The 25,882-nt window shown below is 51.9% G+C and overlaps 1 protein-coding gene across 4 annotated transcripts in view; it reads right to left on the bottom strand.

Annotated features, from left to right (window-relative positions):
- Nucleotides 1-25,882, bottom strand: part of JADE2 (jade family PHD finger 2) — a 123,110-nt gene that overhangs the window by 42,740 nt on the left and 54,488 nt on the right. For all 4 annotated transcript variants that reach the window (XM_087754219.1, XM_087754222.1, XM_087754221.1 and 1 more), the window contains one exon: nucleotides 18,692-18,849. In XM_087754219.1, coding sequence (XP_087610345.1) covers nucleotides 18,692-18,849 — 158 coding nt within the window. The remainder of the gene's footprint in view (nucleotides 1-18,691; nucleotides 18,850-25,882) is intronic.

Below are 25,882 nucleotides of genomic sequence, written 5' to 3'. Positions count from 1 at the left end.
ATCCCACAGTGGTCTGTGAGATTTGTTCTGAGCACTCTCTAATCGCAACCACAGGGACAGGGAGAGGAGCTGCCTCATCTGCTGCAAACTCCCTGCACAGAAAGCGAACAGGCGCTGGCTGTCAGCTCTTCTCCCTTTTCTTGGCAACTCTGCGGCAATATGCATGACACTTGCCATGCACACGTCAACAGTGTTGCGCGTAATGACATGCAAGCAGAGGACGAGCTGGGAATGAAAAGCAGCCTGTGGTGCCAGCTGACAGATCTCTGCGAAGTTGGGAGCTGGAGCTCACTGCAGTATTTGCACAGCTCACGTTTCCTCCCCGAAATACCACCTCCCGGCACAAACGTCAACACAGAAAGACACTGCAAAGAAACAAACAAGCAAACAGCAACCCGCTGCAGCATGTCACCCCCTTCCAAGCAGCTTCTCTGCTGTGCAAAGCCTGAGGACCCGACCCTCCTCTTGCACCAGCACCAGCTGGGAAGCCCAATGGCCCCTGCAAGGCTTTTATCTGCCTTCTGTCCCGATATGTAAGTTAATGTCAGAGCATCGAGTGCCTCGTGCTCTGTGATGTGTCTGGGGCAAAGCCATCATGTCCATCACGTAACCAGCTGAACTGTGGCACCAGATGCTCCACGGTCTGTAAGCACCAAGGGAAGAAATTCATGCACAGCCGCACTCAGGAACAGGACCCTACCTGCCTTGCCCAAGGAAGGGAAGGAAACCTGTGGCAGGGCAGGAAGATAAACCTGGAGTTTCTCCGGACCCAGACACATAGTTGAATGGCTGTCCTCTGCAGTCACAACCATTGGAGGCACTTCCAGAGCCACCACTGGGAGAAGGAATAATTTATTGCTTGGAGAGGGAAATATCAAGAAAGCGGTTCTTTTTGCCTCTTTTGCCTTACTTTCCCCACCACTACGTTGAAAATAAAGATGTGCCCCAATGCCCTGAGGATATCTCCAAATTTCAGGTCAGGTTCTGAAAATAACTCCATGAAAAGACAGCTCTCAGTCCCCAGATTTTAAAACAAGCTCACTGTAATCTAGGACTGGGCTTGGGGATTCAGTAGCGTCTGTATTTAATGCAGACAGCAGTAATAACATTGAAACTATGCCTGCTCCGGTCAGGCTTCAGGACTGTCATCTAAGGAGCTCCCAAACCCCTAAAATATACAGAAGTTGCTGGTGCAAAGTGCATTGGCCCAAGGACTGAACTTCTCCTTCCCACAAGCCCAGGTCCAGCTCAGCTTTGCAAAGCGCCAGGCCCTTGGTGGATCCGCAGGCAGGCTGGGCACAGTGCTCTTACAGGAGAAAGCTCAAAGCTGTCGAGAAAAAAAAAAAATCCTCCAACTGCAATGAATATTCCTGTTGGAAAGAGCTGTCTGAGCAGGCACGGGGACGGCACTGTAAGCCTTCATTAAGCCGAGTTACACAAGCTGCTCGCTGAACAGCCGGCTGCAACAGGTGATAGTCTGACACAGGGCCAGCCGGGGATGCTCAGGACGGCGGGGGAAAGGAGCTGCTATTTTTAGCATGGCATAAAAATGCAAAGATTAATGCTCTGTGTACATATCAAAGCGGCAGCCTGAACAGGTCATTTACTGTATTGACAGCCACTGAAATGCACTTAGTTTGATAAGGATGCTGGTGGTGACTGGAGAAATCTCTCTGGGTTATCTACAATGCAGTATATACGATACCGCCCGCCGAGAGCCAAGCCGTCGCATTCCCGGTGCTGCCGGCGTGCAGGGCACAATGCCTGCCCAAGCCCAGGCAAGTCAGCCCCGACGTGCATGTGCAGGTTCTGCCTTCTTCTTGCGGGCATCCCAGGAAAAGGATTATTGCTGGACCTGATGCTCAGGAATGGGAGACAAGTGACTCTCCCTGGTCATGCAGCCGCCTGCCGAACACTACCAACCCCCCGAAACCTGGATGTGTGTTCAGGCTCTCTCAGGTCCCAGCTTTGCGCAGAACCGGTGATGCAGAGACCACAGGGAGCTTCACAGGGTCACTGATGGTAACAGCACCGCTGGCCCAAAGGCTTAGTGTTCAGCCCTGTTAAACAGAGTTTGCTTTGGTTTAATGGGAACTGGAATTTACAGAGCGACTCCTCATGTCTCACCACGTCACTGATGATGATCAAGTTAATTAAAATACAAAGATCTAATGGCGTGCTCCACATGCTCACTGGCGCTCAGTTAAAAGGTTTGAAACGTGCCAACGCAGCGACGGCAGGTGCCTTCCCCTGTCTGGAAGCACACGTATCGGGGAGGGCTGATCAAGTGCTGCAGCACCCAGCTACCCGCAGCTCCACGCTGCCTGCACAGCTCCTCTCTCACTGCAGTTTGCTTCTGTTACTAATTATTAGCCCTATAAGGCATAAGTATTAATATGAGATGTATCTTCTAAAGAGAACCACTAAATTTTTGGAGTTTCCAACCACTCCACTTTTGGAGTTTCCTCTTCATGGGCAGGACCCTGCGCTCCCGTGCCCATCTGGCAGCATGGGCCAGCATCCCCTGGAGTTAATTCAGACTTGGGGATGCTGGGACATGTTCATGCCATATTCTCACCATTTCAAATACCAGCAAATGGAGGAGGTCAGAAAGGAAGACACTGCACAAAGAAGGCACCTGGAGGAGAACTTCTAACCCCAAACCTGTTGTGTGTAACTGAGGGAAAAGATGAAAAAAGACAGACATCCCCAAGGGTCTGCAGCCCACCAAGCCTCTTGGCATGAAACCTGCCCCTAACCAGCCTCTGAGGCCAACGCAGCCACGGGGGAGGAAAATGCATCAGCTGGAGCCTCCCCAGGCAATGCCCACATTGGGGGACACGGTGCCCCTCAGTCCCAGGAAGACAAATGCTGGCATCAAGACCATCAAGATTATGAACACCCAGTGAGGCTGAAACCTGACGTAGGGTACCTAATCGGAAAGCAGAAACTGCAGGTTCAGGATCTGGCTCCTCTTACACTCATTTTCACTGACATGGATTTTCTGACTTTACCGTAGCTATGCCTGATTTGCACCAGTGGGAGATGAGACTCCAGCGCCAGGTCTGCACCTCCATAGGGACAGCAGTGCCTGTCATCAGGACACTTTGCCCTGTCGGGTGGCTCTGAGCTGTGACTCGAGCAGTGCCGATACCTGCTGCCCAACGGCGCCTCAGAAATAACCACAAAACCATTTTTTTATACAGCGAGCAGCTTGTGTAACTCTACAAATACCTGCTGGAAGCCTGGTCCAGATCAAACCCCTGACCCATCTGCAGCGCTTGGTTAAACACGAGGTTTTTATGGCTCACACATGATTCAGCAAACCGTACAAGAAGCTATGCCTGCTTCTATGAGTGTCCCTCCTGCCCCGAGGGGTGCAGGAGGGTGCCGGGGGCTCGCATGGGACACCCTGAGCCTCTGGGAAGACCAAGCAGGATGCCCGGAGTTGCGCAGCCTCCCGTCGATTCCTGGATTTGCTTTAGTGGATAAAATCATGTTCCTAAAAAGCAGCCTGTTCCTCCCTAACACATGCTAACACACCTGCAAAGAGCTTCTTGGTGTTCAGATATAAAGATCAATGACTGCACAGACAGTTGCCTTGGGCTAGGAGAAACGGTAGAAGGAAGAGATCCTACAATTTAATATAAGACAGCAATCCTTTGGAAAACCCCATGTCCTGAGACTGCAATACAGAAAACAGACCATGCTGTGTACCCCTCCTCATCTATAATAACATCAAGAAAATTGGAGCCCGGAAAGCTGTAAGCTTTGTGCTGCCCAGACACACTGCAGTGGAGACACAGCTAGAAAAAGGGAAGAAACCACCAAGGTCGCCCTCACCAGCATCTCCTGGCCATCTCCCGCTGGGCTCCGAGAGCTGGGACTGGCAGGGATGTCATCAGGGCTTCACTTTTGTGCAGGAACGGGGCTTAATCCCTTTGGAAACATCCACATTTCCAAACAGATGCTCAGTGGAAAAAGAAAAACCCAGGCTGAGTGATGAGCATGTCTCCACGCATGCCACCAACTCACACAAATTTGCACTGAATTGTGCATTATGTACTAATATTCTTCACATCCCAGGTTCAGGCATCGGTGATCCCATCGGAATCAACCATTCCTTCTTATTTCTAGTCTTGTTTTCTAGTTTTCCTCTCCTATTCCAGCCTCAGGCATGGCAAGGAAGATGCAGGACTTCCTACCCACTTGAGGTGCTTCAGGATGGCAAGACACTGCCCATGATGCAGGACGCGGCAGATACGGGATGCCCACTGTCGTTGCCGGGGCCGTGGCGGGCAGTAGGTGCCCGGAGGAGTCCAGCAATATGCACATACATGCTCGAGGAGATGGTTTTCTGAAGACTGGTGAAAATACCTGTTCCTGACCCTCGGTAAGAGCCAGCAGCGCAGCCATGCTGTGCCCTGGCGTCTGCCTTGGCTTGGGAGAGTGCCCGCACCCCTCCTGCTGACAGTACCAATGCAGCCACCCAGGTGCTCCATTGATTTTTCCTTTCTTGGAGAGAAAGCAAGAGTCAAGCTCTTAATTACCTCAATTACCAGTTTTCCCGTTTCCCTTTATCTGTATCGAAGGGCTTCTGTTGGCTCATGTAGAAAATTTTCTCCTTTTTAAAAAGCACAAGTAGTCAGGTAAACGGCAAATGCGGTGCTATGAAGTTCATTGCCGGGGCATTTGTGAGGCTGAGAACTCATCGGCCCAGCTCGTTTGTGCTGCCCTGCCATCTCTGTTGGGGCCAGCTCCTGCACAAGCAGATCTCCACAGCACAAGAGGAATTTCATGTGTCTTCGAGGGTTTCTCCTGGTCCCCCAGAGTTCTGATGCTTCAGTTATTCATCCCTAGACTCGGTTCAAAGAGAGTGAAACACACTCAGCCCCAGGCTGTATAAGCCCTGGCATGTTCCCAATAAATGGTGATGGTGACACACGAGCATCCCTGCAGCCAGGGATCCTGTGCAGGGCATGACCAACCAACCCACTCAGACCGGGTCTGCATGGAAAGCAAGAACATGCTCCAAAAAGCCCCAAACCTCCTCTCTCAACCTAAACTAGAGCAAAAGAGTCTTGGGTAGCAAGCAATGTGTTATGAAGCATATGGATGAGGCAAGATCCTGCGCTTCCGAGGCTCTGTGATGTGTTGAGAGAAGAGAAAGTATCGTGCGTCACCCTGGGTTGGGGATGGAAAGTGTCATGAGCCCGGGTGACCCATACCCCAACAGGGAATGTCCCAAATGCACCAGAATGGGCAGGTGGCAGAGGATAAATAATGCCAAAGCAGGAAATGAAAATGCTACAGAAACCAATGGCGTAGCCTGAAAGTTCATTAGTACAACATAGGCGCATTACAGAGAATCATTATCCTATTACAGCAACACAAGGATTTTCTCCATCTCAAAAATACCTTTAAAAAATTCAAGCAGAAACCTACTGGCTGGACCCTGAAGTCTTACTCAGGTAAAAAGCTTGCCTTTACTGAAAGTAAAAAAGAAACACTGCACTGCTGAAGAGCACAGCAAGCACCATGCTCCCCAAATGATGCTGTTCTTGGGGAAAAACGCGGTCCTGGGCAACAGCTTCTTGGGGGGTGCCACCAAACAGCCCAGAGAGCTGCAAGGTGCCCTGGCCCTCTGCCCTGTGAGTGCTCTTCAACACCATCCCCACCACTGCCCCAAAGTGACCCCCAAAGCCCTGCTCGTCCCTCCAGCCCCAACCGTGGAGGATGCGGTGCTGGGAAGGACAGACCTGCCCAGCTCCGCAGTGGCACAAGGGCTTTACCTGCATCTCAGCACCATCACGGAGCACCCAAACACAGCAGACCCACAACCACGAGATAACTCACTTCTCACTGATCCAGAGTGAGTGGCTGGTGAGTTTGCTTGCCCTCCTTATGCCAGTGCACTCCAGCAAGGTGGCTTCCCATTAGCACCTCGCTGCCGCCCCAACAACCCGGGACGAGGGCAATGCATGCCCTCACTGCACAACACACTACTGAGACAACTCATTTTCCAAGCAGGGTTCTGATGGTGGGCCCACATGCCTTCCCACAGCAGCTACTGGTACTGGCGTTTGCTGGTGATGTGCCACCACTGAGATGCTGTGGCTCTCCCTGCACCTCCATGGCAAAGCATCACGGAGACAAAGCCTCCGCCAAGTGCTGAACCATTTGCAGAAGCTCAATTTATTTAGCCAGCCAGCCAGAGACACGGCATTTTAAAAAAAAATCTGTATCAATCAAGGGCTTATTTAAACGAAGGGTTGAAAATTGGGATCAGCCTGAAAAGCACAACAAACCTGAAGCCATTAGTCTGAAAGTGGGTCTCAAGGGCACTTGAGAAAAAGGAGTAAGTGGACCCCAACACTCTTGAGGATCACATCTATCCCTGGAGAAGATTATGCGGTAATAAAATATACTCGGCAAATTCCCATGGTTAATCTCATCTCTGTAAACTGAATGCTTCACTTGGCTGAAGGGAGAAGGCATTTTTTTATATATGCTCCCTTTTAATATACTAGATAGAAATAATTAATCCTGCGTAGTGTTTCTCTTCTGAAAGTACTTAGTTTTATTACAAGGAAGGCTTTAGTCAGTCATCGTTTCTTTACCTACGTTCCAACCTAAATTAGTCTTGTCCAGTGTCCATAAATAAATCAGCTTAGGAAAGTCAGTGGAAAGATAACTCTGCCAGCAACCCTCAGCGGACGCTGACACTGTTCTTACCGCCAGCTCCACTCGCGGCAGAATTCTCCTGCGGCACACGACAACTTTAAAAAGGCAATTTAAAGGGATGATTTTCATTTTCTGTTTATTAAAATAGTATCTGGCAGGACCTTCGGACCAGATGCCCAATCTTCTTATGAACTTAAGCTAATAGATTTTATAGGCACTATTGCTCCTTGATAGCGGAGCAGAGTTTAAGATGTTAGAAAAAGAGCCTGGTGGCATAAAGGTGAAGGACGGGGTTGCAGACAGTGCTGGACGGTCACAGTAATGAGCTGCAACCCACAAGTAAGATTTTCTGACCCTCAGCACAGCCAGGCCCAGATTTACTGACCATGTTACACCTACTTATTCCACTTTTACAGCTTCTAGTAAAGTCTGTAAAACCATGAGACAAAAGCTGGGTTCAAAGAAGAAAGGGAACGCCAAGAAGATATTAAATAGGTTAGGTTTTAAATTAACTGGCTGGATGTTTAGACCAGCATGTAAGCTGGCTGGACCAGCTGGATGAGCCTAAAAAAGCATCATTAGGATCCAGGTCTCAGTGCTAACGGGTGCCTGTGCACTTCACCACCCCCCTCCTCGACTGAAGATGCTCCCGGTAACATCTGGATCACCCCGGTCACCAGCGCAGGGTGCTGGAGAGCTCACAGCCCTGTGGGCACCCTGCTGTCACAAGCCACTGGCAGGAGACTTGAAAGCAGAGACCCAGGACCCCACGGGAGGGACCACTGGCACCCAGCACCTGCCAGCGCGTCCTCCTGCGTGACGGAGCAGAGAAAGGGCTGGAGGCGGCTGGTCCCAGGGAGGAGAGAGGTGACACAGTGCGTCTGGGCAGGCCACTGGCACCAAACCCTTTTATTCAAAAATAAACAAGAACCTCAACAGAATTAAAGCCCCGTTTTTAGTGGGCGCTACTGGGACCGCCTTGTTCAGAAAAGTAAGAATTTGCAGTATTTCCTTATTGGCTGTTGGAGCCAAAACCCCTCAAGATTTGGCAACAGCTTCTGCAAATCCACAAAAATTCCTATGTATGTAACAGAGCGGCTTCGGGCACAGGGCTCAGCCCGAAGGTCACAGGTGGGTCCGGGAAGGGGAACCTGCAGCAGCTGTCCGGTCTGGCGGCCCGGTCTGCCACCCCGCTTTGTGCCCTTCGTAGGCTATCCTCATGTCAGGGGCTGTAACAAGCACACTTCTAGCAAAAATAGCTGATGGAGATAACATAAGATCAACCCTTCCCATGGACATCTGTGCTTGAGCAAGCAGCCCGCTGTAACGGCAGTGTTCATCACCGCTGCTGCTGATGGGCGTGATGGATGGCTGGGCTGGCACTACCCCCTGGTATAACCTAAACCTTCAGTAAACCACTTGTCCCAAAAACCTACGCAGGTGGTAAACACTTGGTTCAGCTCTGAAGCTCTTGTTCGTCTTCTTGCTGCTGTTTTGGGAGAACAAAGCAGCTGGATTTGGCCCCAGGAGGACGCACCAACCTCCTGTAACAGGAGCACCAGTGCCCAGAAGGCACCCCCTGACTGCCCAAACACTGGTGGCCAATGCTCAGCCCCGTGAAGGTCCTTTTTTGTTACCAAGTGGCACTCGGGATGCTCAGGAAGGGGTTAACGCCGCTTGCAGCAGTGTCCTGCCCTCCGGGTACCAGCAGCCAGTGAGTGTGGCTCCGGGTGACGTAATGCAATGCCTGGGTGGCTGCGCAGGCTGCACACCCCATCCCTTCTGCGCTGGAGATGTGTCAGGGACCCCAGGATTCATCAGGGACCCCGGGATGTGTCAGGGACCCCGGTGTCCTCTGCCAGGCAAGGATCAGCCCAGGACAGTGCAGCTCAGCTAGACCCACCGTCCCTTTAGGTGCTGTTTTTCCCAGCTGAACCCCAAGCACTTGGCACTTTCCAAGCCGTGAATATTAAAAATGATCATCATCAGCTTTTAAAACATCTTCAGCAATCGGGTGGGTACCGCGAGCGGTGCTGTACAGCTCCGCAGGGCACAGCCCTGGCACAGCCTCGCCGCCCGCGGTGGCCAGCACTGTCTCAGCTGGAAAACTCCTTTTGGCTCTGGGACTGTCCAGGGTCTCGCTGTTTGGGTTTGGAAATCCCCCTGTGACAATCCCGTTTCTGTGCAAAATGTCAAGGACGGGGTAGGGTGGCCCCTCACAGGCTGCTGGTGGTTGAAGGTTTATACAGGCAGGTTCTGGAAGTTTTACACAAATGCAGCTGAAGCTCCAAATTGCAATTAACAGGTGCAATAAGAAAAATGCTCCATTTTCCCCTCTCCATGTAATACCTCCTCCAGTAACAGCCTGTAACGAGAGTGGGTCCTTCCAGGCCTCTGGAATAATGTAATCCTCTAAGGAGAAAGTGATTCACTCTTCTTTGATGTGATAAAAAGAGGAAAACAAGTGAACAGGAGGCACTAAACAGCCATCTTGTTAAACCCAGACAGCTTTTCCAATTTCGTTTCTGAGCTGTTTATCACCATATAAAAAGCCTGATACTCAGCAGACTAGATAAAGACCAGGGTGTTGATGTCCCTGTGTTTCTCACGTTTCTATTCCAGCCTAAATCTCACTGAGATTTAGCTCAACAAATGAATTATTTAAGTCTCAACTCTGATTCAGTGCCTGGAAAATTATTTCGATGTAGACTGGAGAAGGGACCTGGTAAACAAGTGCTCAGGTGCAGTGTTGGGAAGTTGCAGAGCAGCGTCCGCCTTTCCACGGCGGAGGAGAGGACGGGCATCGTTTCACAGCGGGGTTCTTCTGCACAAATTCTGTGCAGAGGAAAACCACGGCTGCACGGACAAACAGCGATGACCAGGCAGCGGTTTGCTGGTGGGCTGGTTGGAACAACAAAACACAGATGTTTTTCTGGTTGACTAGACAAAAGCAGTGTCTGGGCTGAGAGCAAAATACACACATAATTTTTGATGCTGTGCAAGGATCTTCTTCGTATTCCTTTCCCGCTTTCCTCTCTGTGCCATTTGGCCTTAACAGTGGCATTGAAGGCAGGAGGAGGGGGCTCTGACCCTTCTGGCTCTGAAACCCAGCAAAACACGGCAGCCCCCGACCCCAGGGCAGCTGCAGGGGATGCTCAGGAAGCATCTGCTCCCCGTGGGCGACCAGGGCAGAGCCAGCACCCATGGGTGCTGCTCTCCTCCTTCTCCCAGAGCACCACTGACCTACCTGGTGGCCCTTCAGGGACTCGTGTTGCATGCCAACCTTCTCCAAACCCAGCCAGCAGGTCACTAGTATTCTGCTCATTTCCATTTAAGCAATATATATCTTGGAATTGCTACTAGGGAAGCCAGGGACACTTGAGCGTATGTTTTCTGGATATAAAAAGACGAAAAATGTTGCTTCTTTATGTAACTTAAGCCAAGCTACTAACGTTAAAGCATCTGGAATTAATTATCTCAGCCAGATAATGTTTCCACAATTATTTCAGTAATGCAAACAGCTCCACTCGCATTTGTATCCACCTACGAACGGGGAGCAGAGACAGAGGCTGCGAGCGACGGCAGCAGCTCCGCACCTGCCGTGGTCTGAGCGGGGCTGCGAGCACGAGCCACAGCAGATCAGGAACCGGCCAAATCCCCTCAGCCCTGCTGCTAACGGAGCTCAGCATCGGAAAGCTCAAAATACAGATAAGGCACAAAGCTGACTAGTCCTGTGATCAGCACAGTGCCATCACACGGGTCTCCTTACAGAAAACCAACCCAATGAAAGCAAAGCTTTGAGGAATTTGAAAAGGCAGCAGCCAGCCTTTTTTAATGTGTTTTGAATCACTGCACTAACGCTGAACCCTGAAACACATGAGAACAGTTTTGACGCTGAGTCACTTGAAGTAGCGCGCAGCCCATCCCACAAAACCAGGAGGGATCCATCTGCCTCTTGCACCATCCACGTACTGCTTTGCAGCTACGCTTGTTTTGGTGCATTTTCCAGATCTTCAAGTGCATTGAAAAAAAACACCTACCAGCCTTTCTCCACCTCACCAAGGTCCTGGGAACATGGTAAAGCCCACTTTCCAGCAATGCAGGCTTCACCTGAATTCAACAGGATTATCCACAGCAGCACCAAGAACCGAGTAGCTATTCCTGCTGCCGGGCTGTCCTGGTCCTCCCATCACTCTGAAGAGCACTTAAGAGTAATAGTTTCTTGTATTGTTCAATGAAGACACTAGGTGCATTAAATCACTAAGAGGTGATTTAATTACTGCTGCGGTTGCAAGCAGCAGCAATCAGATCTGCTACGGTTTGCCTGGCTATACATTAAATTCATGGTTCTGGATGGAGAGCGGAGGTGACGGAGCGAGATGCGGAGGCTCCCGAGGCTGTACCAAACCGGAACCTGCCCTGAGACCCATAAACCTCATTATGGAGCAGCGGGAATCAAGCTTGCTTGTTCTATACATTTACTGCTGAAATACACTTGACTTTCTGTGTGCTTCATCCAGTATAAACCACAAGCATCCACTGGGAGGATTAGCAAACATTTAAAATAAAAGTCCAAGTGGCTCGGTACTAGGTAAGAACAGCCTGGATTAACACATTTTCCGTAGCAAACTAATCAAGGTGAGGACTTGCTGAAAGCCCACACGAGAACTTGTCAAGCAGACTGTAAAACAGAAATGATTCCAAGTAACAGACAAAGTAAATCACACTTACTCCTTCGCAAAGCACTCGCAGGCACTGGGCACGAACTAACAACCCTCTACAGTGCTGATACCCCCTTTTGCCCTGCCCAGACCCTCTGAACCACTGAACCGCTGCTGCCATAGAGGCTATTCACCCCATCCTAAATCAGATATCTAGAAGACCGGCAGGACAGACCACCCTGCAGACAACCCGTCCCTCTCCGCTGCTTGCAGGGCGAAGGGCTGACTGAGCAGATCCAACCCGCAACCTCCCTTTCCCAGCGGCAGGGTTGCAGAGGGAGCATCCTGATGGTACTATCACTGGGGTTTTTCTGTTGGCCCCGATAAGTGCCACTGGCCAGCCCTGAGCACAAGTGCTGCCAGGGACCCACAGCTCAGCCCGGCCACCCTTGCCGCGGCCAGGTGTCACCCCGGGCGTCCCCAGGAGCGCGCGGAGCGTGCAGGCAGCAAGCTTTCCTCTCCCTGTGCTCCCATGTCCCAGGGCTTGTGATCTAAACATTTAGGCCTAGGGCAGTTGGGATTTTTATTTCTTTTGATCAGAGCAGAGCCTCAGATCTTGAAAGGGAAGCGTACACATATTTCTGAAAGCCTACCAGAATCCAGGCATATTTAAGGGCAGGCAGCCACAGAATGGGGATAACTGACCCAAGAAATAGCCCTTTGTAAAATCGCCAGCGTGCCATCTGCAAGCCCCAAACTCACACATTTTTCATGATGAGCTGGAGGGAAAGGAAAAAAAAAGGAAAGGGAAAAAAAAAAAGGCATCTCATGTTAAAAAAAAGCTCTGCTCCAAAAGATACACAAACTGCTGCAGAATCCTGCCTGCCCCTTCTGCAGCAAAGCCCAAGGGAAGCTGATGATGAGTCAACAGCCAGCCTGCGTCGCCGACCGAGGAAAGGAAGTCCAATCTCAACACTCGAGAACAAAGTGTGCTGGTTCATACAGTACATGCTGAGAACGAAGCCTCGGAAAGCCCTCCCCGGGCTGGGAGCTGTGCTGCTGCAAGGATCCAGCCTGGCTGCCGTCCAGGGCTCCCGCTGCACGCGGAGCAAGAGGGAGAGGTGAAGTCCAGGGATTGCCGGGACGTTTGCATCGTGCCGCCCCACTGCCAGGCCAGCCTGGCCGCAGCTCCTCAGCGCTACCATGCTCCACACCACACCAGAGATTGCCCCCAGCATTATTTTCTCCCTTTGCTGGAACCGCTCCCTCCCTGTGCTGGGTGTTCTGGATGCGGCACCCAGCCCCACTGGGATGAGCCAAGATGTCCACTCACCGGGAGGAGAAGGGAAGAAGGGCAGGGACGTGCCCCAGTCCTACACCCATTACTGGTACACCAGTTAATTCTTCTCCCCGCCCCAGTACACTTATCTCCAACACTGGTCCCCGAAGCAGACCCGCTGTGTGCCTCCTCTTGCTCCCTTTTGCAATGATGCTGGTATCGCAAAACCATGACATAAATACCCCTGCCGACAACTCTGCACCCTCTCAAAGAACTGCTTGACCTCCTGGAGATGTTGGGGCAACTCCTTATGGGACTGGAGTCCACTAAAGAGCAACACAGCTCAAAGGAGATGAATGCCAGGCAGCTCCTCATCGTGACCCAGGCACAGCCATCCCTGCACCAGCTCGACACATGCCCAGCAGCACAGCAAGGAGCTGCTTTACCTGCATGTGTGGCTGTTGAAGGAGAGGGGCCAGAGGGGACCCGAGGGACAACAGGACAGTGACACAAGCACCGTGCCGACATGGCAGACAGTGTTTGCGCTGGTGCTGCCTCCATCACCAAGTTGGTACTCGCAAAGGTTGTGCCTTCCTGTTGCCACACCGCTTTCTGTTTTCTGTTTTAACAGGGCCACAGCAATGATGCAAGTATAGATCTGCAACGCCAAGAATACCTGGGAAGCCTGCCAGCAAGAAGCAGCCTTCCTGCTCGTCCTCCCGCTGTGTGCAAATTCACAGGAAACAGAATCTACAGCACATACTAATGTGGCTTAATGCAAGATCCAAGAGCCACCTCTAGATCCTGCCTGCATCCCTGTCTGCCTGTGGAAGGAGCCGCATGCCAAAAATGTTAAATCATTAAATAAAGGAGGAATTAAAACCCGTACAGGTGCATAAAATCACACATAGGTGCCACTGCTTTATGGAGTGATGCTCTCTGCTGAGCGAGCTCAACGCACTGCTGTGCACGGCACCGGCATCATCGCCAGCGGGTAGGGATGAGCCCGGGTCAGGCCCCTGCACACCTACTCTGCAAAAAGGGCTTCACAGCCTCCTACAAGCACCCATGGCAAACCAGCAAGGCCCACCTTCCTCTTGGGTGTATCACAGTGTGACTCTGGGAAGACAAAGCTCATCTAAAGCTTCTCTTTCCCATTTACAACGGGAGTGGTACCCGCAGCCCCGATGCTCTGAGACCATTGCAATAATTCTTCCTGCTACTTTATCTTGTGTAATCCTTAAACTCAAACTGTGCTGAGATGCTCCGACATTGCATCCAGCACCAAGCTGTGCTCCCACACCAGACTGGGATCTCGGACCTTGCTCTACCGCTGACTCACAGCAGAAATCTCAGTGCCTCAGTTTACTCATTTGTAAAATAACTGCAGAGGTCCCACAGGAGCTGTAAGGCTCATCTCTGGTTCTGGAAAGCCTGTGGAGATCCTTCAGCTATGGGCTCTAGCAGAGGTGGGATGTACTGTCATCACTGGGATGTACTGTCATCACCACCCACATCCCAGGGCGGGTGACCTGGAGACGCACGGGCAGAGGATGCCAGCCCGCCACTCCCTGCCTGTCGGAAGGGAAACTCGCCTTGACTCCTCATTCCCCTGCTCTCAGCTGCCTGCAAGCGGCTTTTCTCACCACGCTGGAGCCCTTCAAGCTTTGGACAATTCTCAGGCGTGTTACTATACAAAATAAAACCCTTTTCAGTAGCGATGAGCCAGAAATGATTGCAGAGAGGAAACAGCTGATCTCCTGCGCTGCCTGATAACCCTGGTGTGCGGGTGGCCACCGGCAGCATCTGTGCCTCCCGGGACACCGAGCCAAGAGATGCTGCACCTCTTCCCCCACCGCTTTCCTCGCAACTGCACTGCGATTTGTGCTAACCCAGAAAGGACCCTCGAGTTTAAGGTGGCTCTCAGTAGAGGCATTTTGAGACGGTGGCTTTCTGGGGAAAGCATTCCTTAAAATACAGCTCTTTCCTTCTGCCTCACCCCCAGCTTTTGACGTTTTAGAGCACCAGAAAAATAAAATGTTTCAAAAATCTAATTTTCAGCTTCGGAGGCACAAAACCTAGAGGCAGGCTGCGGGTAGGAAGAGCTGGTTTCCAAGCCCCCAGGCGGGAGATGAAAAGAGCAGCAGCGGCTGCGTACAAGGCACTTTCGGAGGGCGAGATCCATCTCTGGAGTGGGAAGCGACTCTCGCACCCTCCGTGGCAAAATCTGCTCGCTGCCTTTCGCTCAGCCCAGGAACCAGACCCCTGGGGTTGCAGGATGATGGGCTGAGTATTATTTTGCAGGCAGTGCTTGCCTGTTCTCCAGCTCCCAGGCCTCTAGTGGCTTCTCCCCCCCTGCCTCCCTCTAGGAATTTCACATGGAAATGGCTGTCAGGAGTGACAACATTAGGACTGGATTACCATGGGCATCCATCCCCTGCTGCCACAAACCTAAGGGCACGACACTCTGTCACACCCCTGAGTTACACAACTTTGAGATGGGGGAAAGCAAAACGCTGCCCTAAGAGCGAGGAAGAGCAGCAGCTGCTGGGCTCCAAATTTCCCAGTCTACGAAAAAATCAGCACTGGGATTTTTTTCAGCAAAGAAAGGAATTTAGATTGCCCACATCCGACACAGGGAAGATCCCTCAGGTTTATGTGAAATTTTTTGTTTGAGTAGGGAAAAAGGCATGTTTGGAAGCAAAGGGGGGGATCGGTGCAGAGCCCATGGGGCAGCAGCTGCAGGGTGGTAGCGAAAGCTGAGGTGGGACCAGCGAGGTGCCCGCTCACTGCTGCCGGGATGGAGACAGGGGCAAATTAAAGCAATTAAACTAGGGAGGTAAATGGAGTTGTAAGACCTTTTAAGGCTGCTCTCTTTAGGCAGATGAAATATAGTCATTTTGTGTGAAAAAATACTTGACATTTCTCCAAAGGAGGGCAAGCTGCAAGAGGGAGTTGTCTAACACTGGAGATACGAAAGGGACTGCAGTCTTCATCTGTCCTTGGCAGTCTGAACGCTGCTCTCTCCATCTCCGACTCTCACATCGGTGACCCAACTGGGAAAACACTGAGGATGCTATCGGAGAGAGAACTGCTCGGGAGGAGCACACCCGCCTCTGCTGTGCCTTCTGGTGTGCATGTGGAGAGATGCTGTCCTGATTAAAAAAAATCTGGCAGTGTCACTGCTTGTCCCCCTGGGACGTGGATCATGGCCACAAACCAGGTGCAACCATTAACGCTGCTGTAAAATGAGCTCTTCATCCCACTCACATCGCACTAGCAAAGGCAAAGTGTCCTGAACAGGCTTCAGTCCGAGGACAAAGCCCTTCAGGCCATGCTTGCTGTCTTGCCAGCAGAGAGAGATGGTTCACACAGATGAGACATGGTGCAGGACAGACAGATGGAGCAATAAGAGAGTAAAGACCTCTGAGGAAGCTGAGGCTGTGGGTAAGGAGCACGATCCTGTACCAGCCCAGGAGGAGCAGCCCGGGATGAGCGGGGCACGTTGCAACCCAGAGGGGCTGCAGAAATCCACCTGGGATTAGCTGAGAGTGCTGGAGCCACTAATGAGTATCTCTGAGAGGTCACAGAGAACAAGTGAGATTTCAGAAGACCAGAAGACAACACGTTATATGCCTTTAAAAATAAAACTCGGGGAAAACCACTGAAACACATAAATAAGCAATCTATATGAACGTGCACAGAAAATAACATGGGATAAGAACCATCCGACAGGGGTTGGGACCTCTGCGGTGGGTGGATAGGAGAGGAGCAGATGGGACCCATCTTGACTTAGCAAGGCTTCAATGCTGCCTATCAGGAGACGCTCCCCAGCGTCCGTGGGCTGTGTCGAGACCTCTGCAGGGCCAGGCTTCCTCGCACAGACACGGGGTACGCCTGCTCAGTCTGCTGAGTTTAACCCTGATGAAAGGGAAGTCACAAACTCTTTGGAGAGCAAGGCTTGAACTCAAAATGGTGTTGAGGAACTGAAGAAAGAGCAAGAACTATTGCAAGAAGCAATTCATCAAGGATTATGGAATAGTGCCAAGCTTGAGAATAATCAAATGAGCAAAATAACCCCAAGAATTAGGAAATTCTTCAGAGGAAGATCTGATGGTGGAAGTGAAACTCAAACTCAAGGTGAGCAGGCAGTGCCAGGCTGTAGTGGCGTGTCTGATGTGCCCTCCGAAGCCCTTGGGTTCCTGTGGTGACATGGGCAAAACCAGGGGAAGCCTGGAAGATGGTGAGAAAAACGTTGACAACTCCAGAAAACACAGCCTTTGATGGAAACTTAAAACAAACGGATCTGTTCAGTCTAGAGGAGAGAGGACTGAGGAGACACAATAGTGGTCCAAAAAAATGAGATATATTGGGAAAAGGCTGGTGCCAGAGCAGGACAGGGCAGGATGGGGACCTGAGGGGAAAGACCTGTCAGGCGTCGCTTTAGGAGCATCCCCGCACGGGAACAGGCAGCACTGGCAGAGCTGTGCCAAGGATCCCCAAAAACAAGGGCTTAGGGAAAGGCAGTGGGGCACGTCTGCAGCCTGCCCCGTGCCCTGGCAGCCCCTGGCTCAGCGGTCTGGGATGCAAAACCCCACCCGACAGAACGCCGGGAAGCAGCGCCCGTGGGCAGCCCAGCAGCCCGCCCTTCAGGCTGGCTTTACATGGGCACCGCCAGCCCAGGCAGCACTGCGCTATCACTTTTCGGCTGGAAATAGCACCAGCACAAGCCCTCAGCTGGGGAGCAGAGCACTTGTGAGTCCAGACTGCGGTTAGCTATCAAAGACAACTAAAAAAAGATATTCCACACATAAGGGCTTTTTTTTCCCTCTCTCTTTTTTTTTTTTTTTCTTCCCCCCCCAAGGATTAAATCAACTCAACAGCCCCCTTTACAACTTCCCTTTTGATGTGTTCAGACTGATTAAAGTTTCATTTCTTTCTCTGTTTTCCCCGGGGGAGGAGGGGGAGCATACACAAAAGTTTACTTCAGAAGCGAGGTTGGCAGCTGCAGCAGCAGCTGCTGGTGCTGTGGGACAAGCGGAGCCTCCGCTGGGCTTCACACCCTGCCCAAATCCCTCGGCAAAACGCATCCTCCCGCAGCTGCCCCGCTCCCACGCGCAGCCCCAGCATCACACCGGCACCATGCTTTTGCGAGCGCTTTCACAGGATGCGTGCCTGGGGTCGCACGCCATGAAGCGAGCGGAGCAAGAGCTGCAAAGCTCCTGCAAACCCTGCGAGTTTTAGGGTTCGACCCTGTGAGTTTTCAGGTCCGACCCTGCAAGTTTTTGGGTCTGACCCTGCGAGTTTTGGCGTCCGTTCCTGACCCGCCCGGTTACCCCCCACCGGCAGCACCAGCCTTTCCCCCGCAGCTTCGGCCATCGCCCTGGGATAATCCCCGGCGCACAGCGAACGGTTAGCAGCTCCCCCACATTTCTCTTCTGCCCAAGCAGCTGCTTAAGTGTCTATTTTAAAACTCAGTTCCCTATTTTAAAATAGCTAATGAGACACCAATCTAGGCTGACAGACGTAGTCTCTACAAGGTCCGGGAGATGCTTGTCTATTTGCTAGGCTCCTTTTCCCAGGCCGTGAATTTCAGCATGCCTGTCACGTTTCCGATATGCACAAATAGCTTACATGGTAAAGAGGGAAGTTTTTAATTTAAGGGCCAACTCCTGCACCCCTGCCGTGAAATACCAGCGGTACAGCCACATGTTTCTAGATGGAGACGCATCAACCAGCCACACAGAGGCTGACGTTCTGAGTGGTTTTCTATTGGTATTTTTTATCCTCCTTTTGATTTTATCAGGTCTTTCTAAAATTCACCAACCAAGAGGAGCTGGCCCGCCTGGCACGGCTCCTCACTGCTGCCCAACAAAAGCCAGGCACGTACAAGAGGGACTTTCAGAAAGCAACTGCCCATGGCAGGGTACGGTGGGAGGTCCCCGTGCATTCCCGTGCATCCCCTTTACATGCTCTCGGAGATGGTGTGCGCCCCACCAAGGCAGAGGGGACCCTGTGGAGGGGACCCTGTGGAGGGGACCCAGCGGAGGGGACCCCACTCGCTTACCTGACCACAGGCTCGGGGATGGCCTCGGCGCTCGCTGGCACCTGGACGCCCTTCTCCCACTCCTGCCTCCAGGGATCAGCCAGGACGTAGTACTCGTCAGGGCTCAGCTGGAAGGAGTCAGGGATCTTCATGGCCGTTATCAGATCCGTACGGAAAACCTGCATTGGAGAAAAAAAAAAACATCCAACAGGCAGGGTGAAGGGGTCTGGCAGAGACTGGGTGCACGCACGCCCAGGGAGGGTGCGCTGGGGAAACGGTCCCCAAGGGACAGCGTGGTGGATGCCTGTGTCCCCAACGGCATGGCTTCGGGGTGTCGCTTTATGTCATCTCCGGGGTGAGGTTTGGGCAGGATTCAGGGAGAACAGGGCACGCAGGCAGGGGCTGCCCATGCCTGGCCAGGCAGCACCGAGAGCCCGAGCCCCCACAGCTGCAAGCCCTCCGAGGTCCCCTAGCCCAGGCAGACGCAAAATCCAGCCACAGGGTGCAACCTCGGCCAAGACACAGACCAAAAATTAGTACTAAACTAAAGAAATGGCAGGCTGCTTTCTCTTAGAGGATCAACGTTTAAACATAGTCACACAAATATCTACTCCAAATGCCAAGGGTCGTACAGCAACTGGGCTTCTCCACGTTCAGACCTGCTGGGGGAAATGATGCTTTCTTTGTTCTTGGCATGAATGAAGCTGCGGGAAACACAGAGCCACCTCATTGCCCCGAGCACCTTCGTGTCCCCACTGCATCACCTCACCGCCCCGAGTGGGGACAGCCAAAAGCAGGAGGCATCCCATCGGGGCTCAACTGCTCCGGTGGTGCTTGCACACCGAGGAGCAAAAGGCAAAATAAAGCCAGGCTGGGTTACGCTACAGCTGGAAAATATCCAACTAAAAGGTGATCTAGGTGCCTGCTTACACATCCCCAGCCGAACACATGGGGTTTTCTCCTGACCCAATAAACCTCCTGTGGGATTGACACCGGACCCCTCCTCTATGAAAATCCTCCAGCCCCTCGTACAGTGAATGGGCTCGTTCTCCATCTCACTTCTGGCCCTGCAGTGTCTTCCCACAATAAACCACGATGAAAAACTCATTCCAAAAAAGTCCCTCACGGTAAATAACGTTTTCCTTCCAGGGGGTTGCCTGACAGCAATGACTCGAGCAATCCTGCCTCTTGCAGCATAAAAATAAATTGTAAATGAGAATGGATGATTTCTCCTCTCTACCATCTGCTGTTAGCTGAGATAACAACCGACGGTGCCAGCAATCATGCCTGGACACCATCTCACTCTGTCCACTCCATCCCTGCTACTTCTGCATCACCTTCTGCGGGGCCGGGACGGATCAGGTGTTTTCCTCAGACACTGTCTAACCTGTTCGCAGAGCCTATTCTCCAAACGAGCATTTGTTTGTCAGAACCACAATAAATGATACAACATGGTTTTACACTTTCGATACAAAGGCAACACGCTTCGGAAAGTATTTGGGAAACCAAATCGGCTGAGATGCAGGAAACTAGACACTAACTAAGACCACTGAGACTACTATTTAGGTCAGTTTGCTTAATCCTCAGAGCCTCAGCTGCTAACCCAATTAGAGTTAAATACAATACATAAACAACCTTTTCTGTGTTGGGACCTCTTTTAATTTTACTGGTACCTTCCTCCTGATGCATCTGCTTGGAGACATTTTTGACTACGTCTGTATAAACCTGATTTGAGTTGGCCAGACACAGTCTCAGCGCATCCTTCAATAAACATAATTAACAGCCTACATATTACAGTCAGAATTAGGCTCAGTTTGAGAAAGATCAGGTTCCTTTAAGTCTCTATGTGCTACAAATGCGTGGTTATAGACGCCCCAGTAACCTTTTAATACGCTGCCAGTGTGAGAAATTTAAAAAAAAAAAACTATTAAGATAGACATTAATTAAGCAAAAGAAGGGATATGTGAGATGTCATAGTCCTTCCAGTGCTGTGTCTGCGTATCAAAACAAGCAAAGTAACCCCGCTGCAGCTCATTTTCTAAAACACAGTGTACAAACAGACCCCGTTCTTGACACCCCTGCATTGCCAGGGCCACAACTCGGGCAAACGGCATCTCCGTTACCCAGTTTCAGTGCCCACCTCCAATGAGGACAATGCAAACCCGAGCGAGCCACCTCGCCTTGGACCACTCTGCTTTGGTGGACAAGATGCTCCCCGCTGCCTGGACCACGCATGGTTGAGGGCAGCATCAGGAGCCAGTGCCACCTCCCTGCTCCGGCCACCAGCACCAGAGCAGGAGCATCGCAGCACATCTATGCCGCTCCATTTCCAAAACTGTTACAGAAAACACTATTTTGGAGACACTCGCTCTTGGGATTCATGGACAAAGCCAGGTAGGAATGGTTTCCAAAGGTGCTGGGCACCCAACAGGTTTTCAAAACTCCCCAGACTGGACCCTGCTGACATGTAAGTGCCCTTCCACCTCCCTCGCCACCAACTTAGTTGCCTCCTGAGGACATCCCCTTCAATGCCACAGGGTTCAGGATCATGGCATCACCCTTTCATGGCACATAAATATACACAATTCCTCCATGAACCTGCCCAGCGTGGTGCTGGCAGTGCAGGCAGGGCCCCGCAGGCAGCACAGGGCAGCAGGCAGCAGGCATGCTTGTGCTCCCACTGCAGGGCACACGACCTGGCAGCCAGCGCACGGGCAGTGATGCGGAACGTGGGACTGCCCTTTCCAGGGCAACTGGCCCCCAGAAAAGTCCAGCCGTGTTGTTAACCTGCCCTGAGAGGTCTCCCCCCTCCCCAGGGCGCTGGGACCCACTGCAGCAGCACCTTTTCCAGAGCCTTAACCCAAAGAGGGATCCCCACTTTTCTTTTGCAAAGGGAGCACCAGGCGACAGCCTGAGAGGTGACGGGCCCCATCACTTCAAGGCAACACTAGGGATGGGTGGCCACGGCGGATTTATGTCAACACCTGGCCCATCACCTTCCTCCTGCCGATGAAGAGGGAGACGGAAGAGTCTGCACTGACATGCCCCACATGTGCAACCAGCCCAGGGAGGAGTCAGCAGCGTGGTTGGGGAGCCCTGGTCCCCCCCCATGCACGAGCAGGAAAGAAAACGGCTCCATCCGATCCTCGTGTCAGAAACCAACCACATATTGCTTTGCTTATAGCTATTAGATAATTTCTTTAGTGCTCTCAGGTGTTTGCTGGGGTCACGGCTTTAGTGGTCAAGGCACCCCAGCAGCATCCCATGGGCAGCTAGCCATGCATCACACGCTGCTCACCACTGCTCTGAACCAGCAAGACCAGCCTCACCCATGCTTTGCAACATCCTCAGCAGATGCAAAAGCCTCCGGCAAACCGCCACGTGTACCTTGCAGCCTCTGCGTTGGAAAACACAGCAATGGGATCAGCCCTTGGTGTAATTTCTCCCCTCTGCATGGTGTGGATCCCAGGCTTGTGTTTTCCTGCATTAAGTCTTCCCCAAATTCATCCCTTCTGGCTTTTCAGCTCACATCGGCGTAGAAGCTTAGTTGTAATTTTAAGCCAAATAAGCACGATTGTATCTATTTCCCTGAAGATGATAAGGCACATCGCAGGCTGGATTTGCAATCTCACTACTTCATTTATTTAGTCCTTCTTGGAAAACAGATAAGCTCACCCATCCAACAGCAGCACACACGCCCGCACTTTATCACAGCGATGCCTCTGTCTTTTCATGAAGAACTGGAAATGCTCAAATTATTAACTATCAAAGCAGAACACTTTAGAAATGATAGAACGGCACAGAAATTGTAAAGGAAAGCAGATCAGTTGTCTGGAAATCTCCCAACAGCTAATACGCTCAAATTGTAATCTAAATGTCTTTTTGTTTTGAATTGTCTGGGATTAGGGTTGGGAAAAGACTCAATTATTCTACTCAAACTCCTCTGAATTATTTATGAAAACCAAATAAAGGATAAATTGGGCACTGATGAACCGAGGACCTGGTGGTGAAGAGGAAGTTGGGTACCAGAAAACAAGTAATTTTCCCTCAATAGGAGTGTTTACTGTTTCTCCCTGTCCGCAGGAGCTGACAAATTGTCTCCAAGGCCAGGCTGCCCCGCTCCCTGCTCTCACCGCCACCGCCAGGCTCTGTCCTCACCTTCCAGCCCGGCAGCGGTATCCAGTTTATTGCCTATTGATCTGCTGGTGATGGGGAAGGCCAAACCAAGATGCGCACTTTATTACCTCTGCTTGCTTGGGAACATCAGGCTGATTTCAGCGATGCTTGGAGATGCATCACACCGATGCCCGGGGCCAGCCTCGCCCATGTGTCAGCTTTAAAGATGGGGAAAAAGAACATGAAATTGCGAAATCCCAAGACATTTTTGCCTTTGTATTTCCAAGAAAGAGAGAACAGGAGCCGAGGTCAGCATGCTCGTGCAGCCTCAGAGCCCAGGCAGGAGATGAAAAAACTAAGTAAACCTCCCTCTCAGTCCCCACTGATCCCACAGCCGCATGGGTGAGCAACGAGGAGTGTTTCACAGCAGGGCATGGCGAGGAAAGGGAAAAACTAAAGGAAGTGTCCAACATTCCCACGGGAGCTGCAGCAGGGAGGCAAATCCGACAGCTCCTGCCAGGGGCTGCACCTCTCGCTCCCCCTCGCCAGCCCCGGCACCCACAGCAGGACCATGCCTGCACCCTATCATGGGTCCCACGGCACCCACCACCGCCTTCCCACACTGCCCACAGAGCAACGGATTACAGCACGCAAAATGCAGGTGTCCCTGGATATTACAGTGATGGACAAAGAGTAAGAATTGGTAAAAATACTCCTGAAGATACCACTCCTCAGCACAAGTGTACCCAACGAGGCAGTAGCAGCAAACCATCAAGCACTGTATGAAAGCAGCAACTGATGCAGCAGTTTCCTTCACCTCCTCTGCCACTGCCATTCCCAAAGCAGCCCATCGGCCTCATGTCTCAGCTTCCCAGCTGGCTTTCCCTGAGCACATCCACATCATTCATACACGAGGTGGCAGGTTAATTCCCAGTGTGATCACACCGACCTCACGTCATGGACCAGGCCCTACCAGAGCAGCCCAAGGAGGACACCAACCTCCCCCCAGCAGCTCAGGCCACCAACACAGAGGTCCTGCTGCTCCAGCTGTCCCACCAGCTGTGCGGAGAAGCTGTCTGATCACAGACACAGTCCCGTCCAGATCTTTTGGTGTAGGAAACAACCTCTAGGCAATTATTGCTCCCTGGACCAAAGAACTACCGGGCAGTCACAGACTCAAGCTCACCCCTCCTGTCCCACCACCACCACTGCCAGCCACAGCCTGGTCCTGCGGATCCAACCACTCTGGGTCGGTTCCATTTCCACAGTCTGCAAGCCTTTAAGTTACCCTTGGCACTCACATCTCACCAGCCAGGCAAGCCTGTATTACCCATCTCTACTTCCCCATCCTTTCAGCCCACCAGTTTGAGGTGTTGGCGTGACTGCCGGTCCTGGTGGTCCAGGAACATGAGAAGTCACTGGGACACCAAAGCCATCGCATTCCCCAACGATACATTGATAGTTTTTGTTATTTCTGCAATTTGCTGTTGTGAAGCAAAAGCTGTATCGATTTTATCTCTCTCAAAAAAAAAAATCCCCCCAGCTAATTAAATATAACACGTCTTCCGATTTTCACATCCTAAGGCTTCACTCCGCTCCAGCCTGGCAAGGGAAGAATGCTCCTGTGGCTGTGGCAGAGACCTGCACGGCAGGGGTTGGATTCAGCTCCTCCTTCAGCCACAGGCACCTCGTGCATCGGCCATTCCACCTTGCAGAGGATCTGCTGCTTCACCCGCCAGATGCAGCGTGCAGCCGTTCCCTGCACCCCCGAGACGGCTGCAGGGCATCTTCAGGAGCTCTCGCATGGACCAGCATCGATTTGTCCAACGCTTGGACAACCTCAGAGAGAAACACCTACCCCTGGGAGGAGATGCCATGGCACACAGTGCCCCGCTGCACTGGCATGCCGCGATGCATCAGGAACCCTTAGCAAAGGACTCCCAGGCTGTGCTGCTTTGCAGCAGCATTCCTCCTCCTCCGTCTCTCCATGGCCAACCAGCCCTTCTCCGAGCCTCTCCACCACCTTTCTGTGCAATCCTCGTATCGATTTCCAGGTTCTTTGACTCACTCAGAAACCCCTCTAATAAAGTGGCTCGGCAATCTCACCGCCATTCAGCTCCCACTTTATGTGCTCTGTCAAGGACTCGGCTTTTCAAGTGACTGCACCATAGGTCTGAGCCTGCCAATTATTCCCTTAGCCCCAAATACCGACCTGAAAACACCAGATTCAGATCCCGCGGTAACAACTGTCTGCTCATATGAAACCAGCCCCTGGGCAAGAGCCAGAGAGCTCTATCTGTTTTGGGCTTTAAATCGAAACGAAAAGAAACACTCATCTAGCACTGGTTTTAATTAGCTTTTAGAACAGCAGCCAGCCCAGGGACTGCCATGCAGGATCCAGCGCAGATGATCACACCCGGCAAGGCGGCATGGCCTCGGCATCACCCGACACGGGTACGCAGCCGGGGCTGCCGGCTTCAGGCGCCTGCTGCAAACCAGCACGGGTGAAAACCGGCTCCAAAGGGACCAGGCGGCTCAGCCAAACAACAGATGGGCTCCAGCAGGCCGGGTCCCCATGCATGAGGCCTTCTGAGCCAGCCACACATTTTCCCCTGCATCTGCACCCAGCTGACCTTGGGGCTTTTAGACCTTGCTCTTTGGGGCAGAGGAACAAGCTCCATCCCTGCTCCCAGACCCGGGATGGGATGCAATTTTGTTTATACCCAGAAACATCTGTATCCCCAAAAAGCTTTAGCAAAAAAAAAAAACCTTTCCAAAGCACTTCACGCTGCAAAGCACTGGTATGAAACGTAAGAGAAATGAAACCCATCGTTTCTTTGCTGGAAAGCGCAATGAGCCTGCTAGGGAGAGGGTGGACAGGAGAGGTGGGAAGGGACTGGCCACAGCCTGCATCCGAAGTCTCCCATTTGACTCTGTTCCCTCCTATAACCCAACAAATCTGCAATCCTCCCCCGACACCCTCGCATCTGCCGCAGCGATGCAGGATCTCGCACTGACGACTTCTCTGTAGCGAGCGCAGGCAGCGTGGCACGCTGAGCATCACTTTGAAGGACGAGCAGCAGCGGGTCACCGCAC

This window comes from Nipponia nippon, unplaced genomic scaffold, assembly GCF_047370975.1.
Source record: "Nipponia nippon isolate SJK-2023a ecotype South Korea unplaced genomic scaffold, ASM4737097v1 scaffold_17, whole genome shotgun sequence".
Classification (NCBI taxonomy): Eukaryota; Metazoa; Chordata; class Aves; order Pelecaniformes; family Threskiornithidae; genus Nipponia; species Nipponia nippon.
The sequence above is the reverse complement of the archived record's forward strand: the minus strand, read 5'-3'. Positions and strand labels throughout refer to the sequence as shown.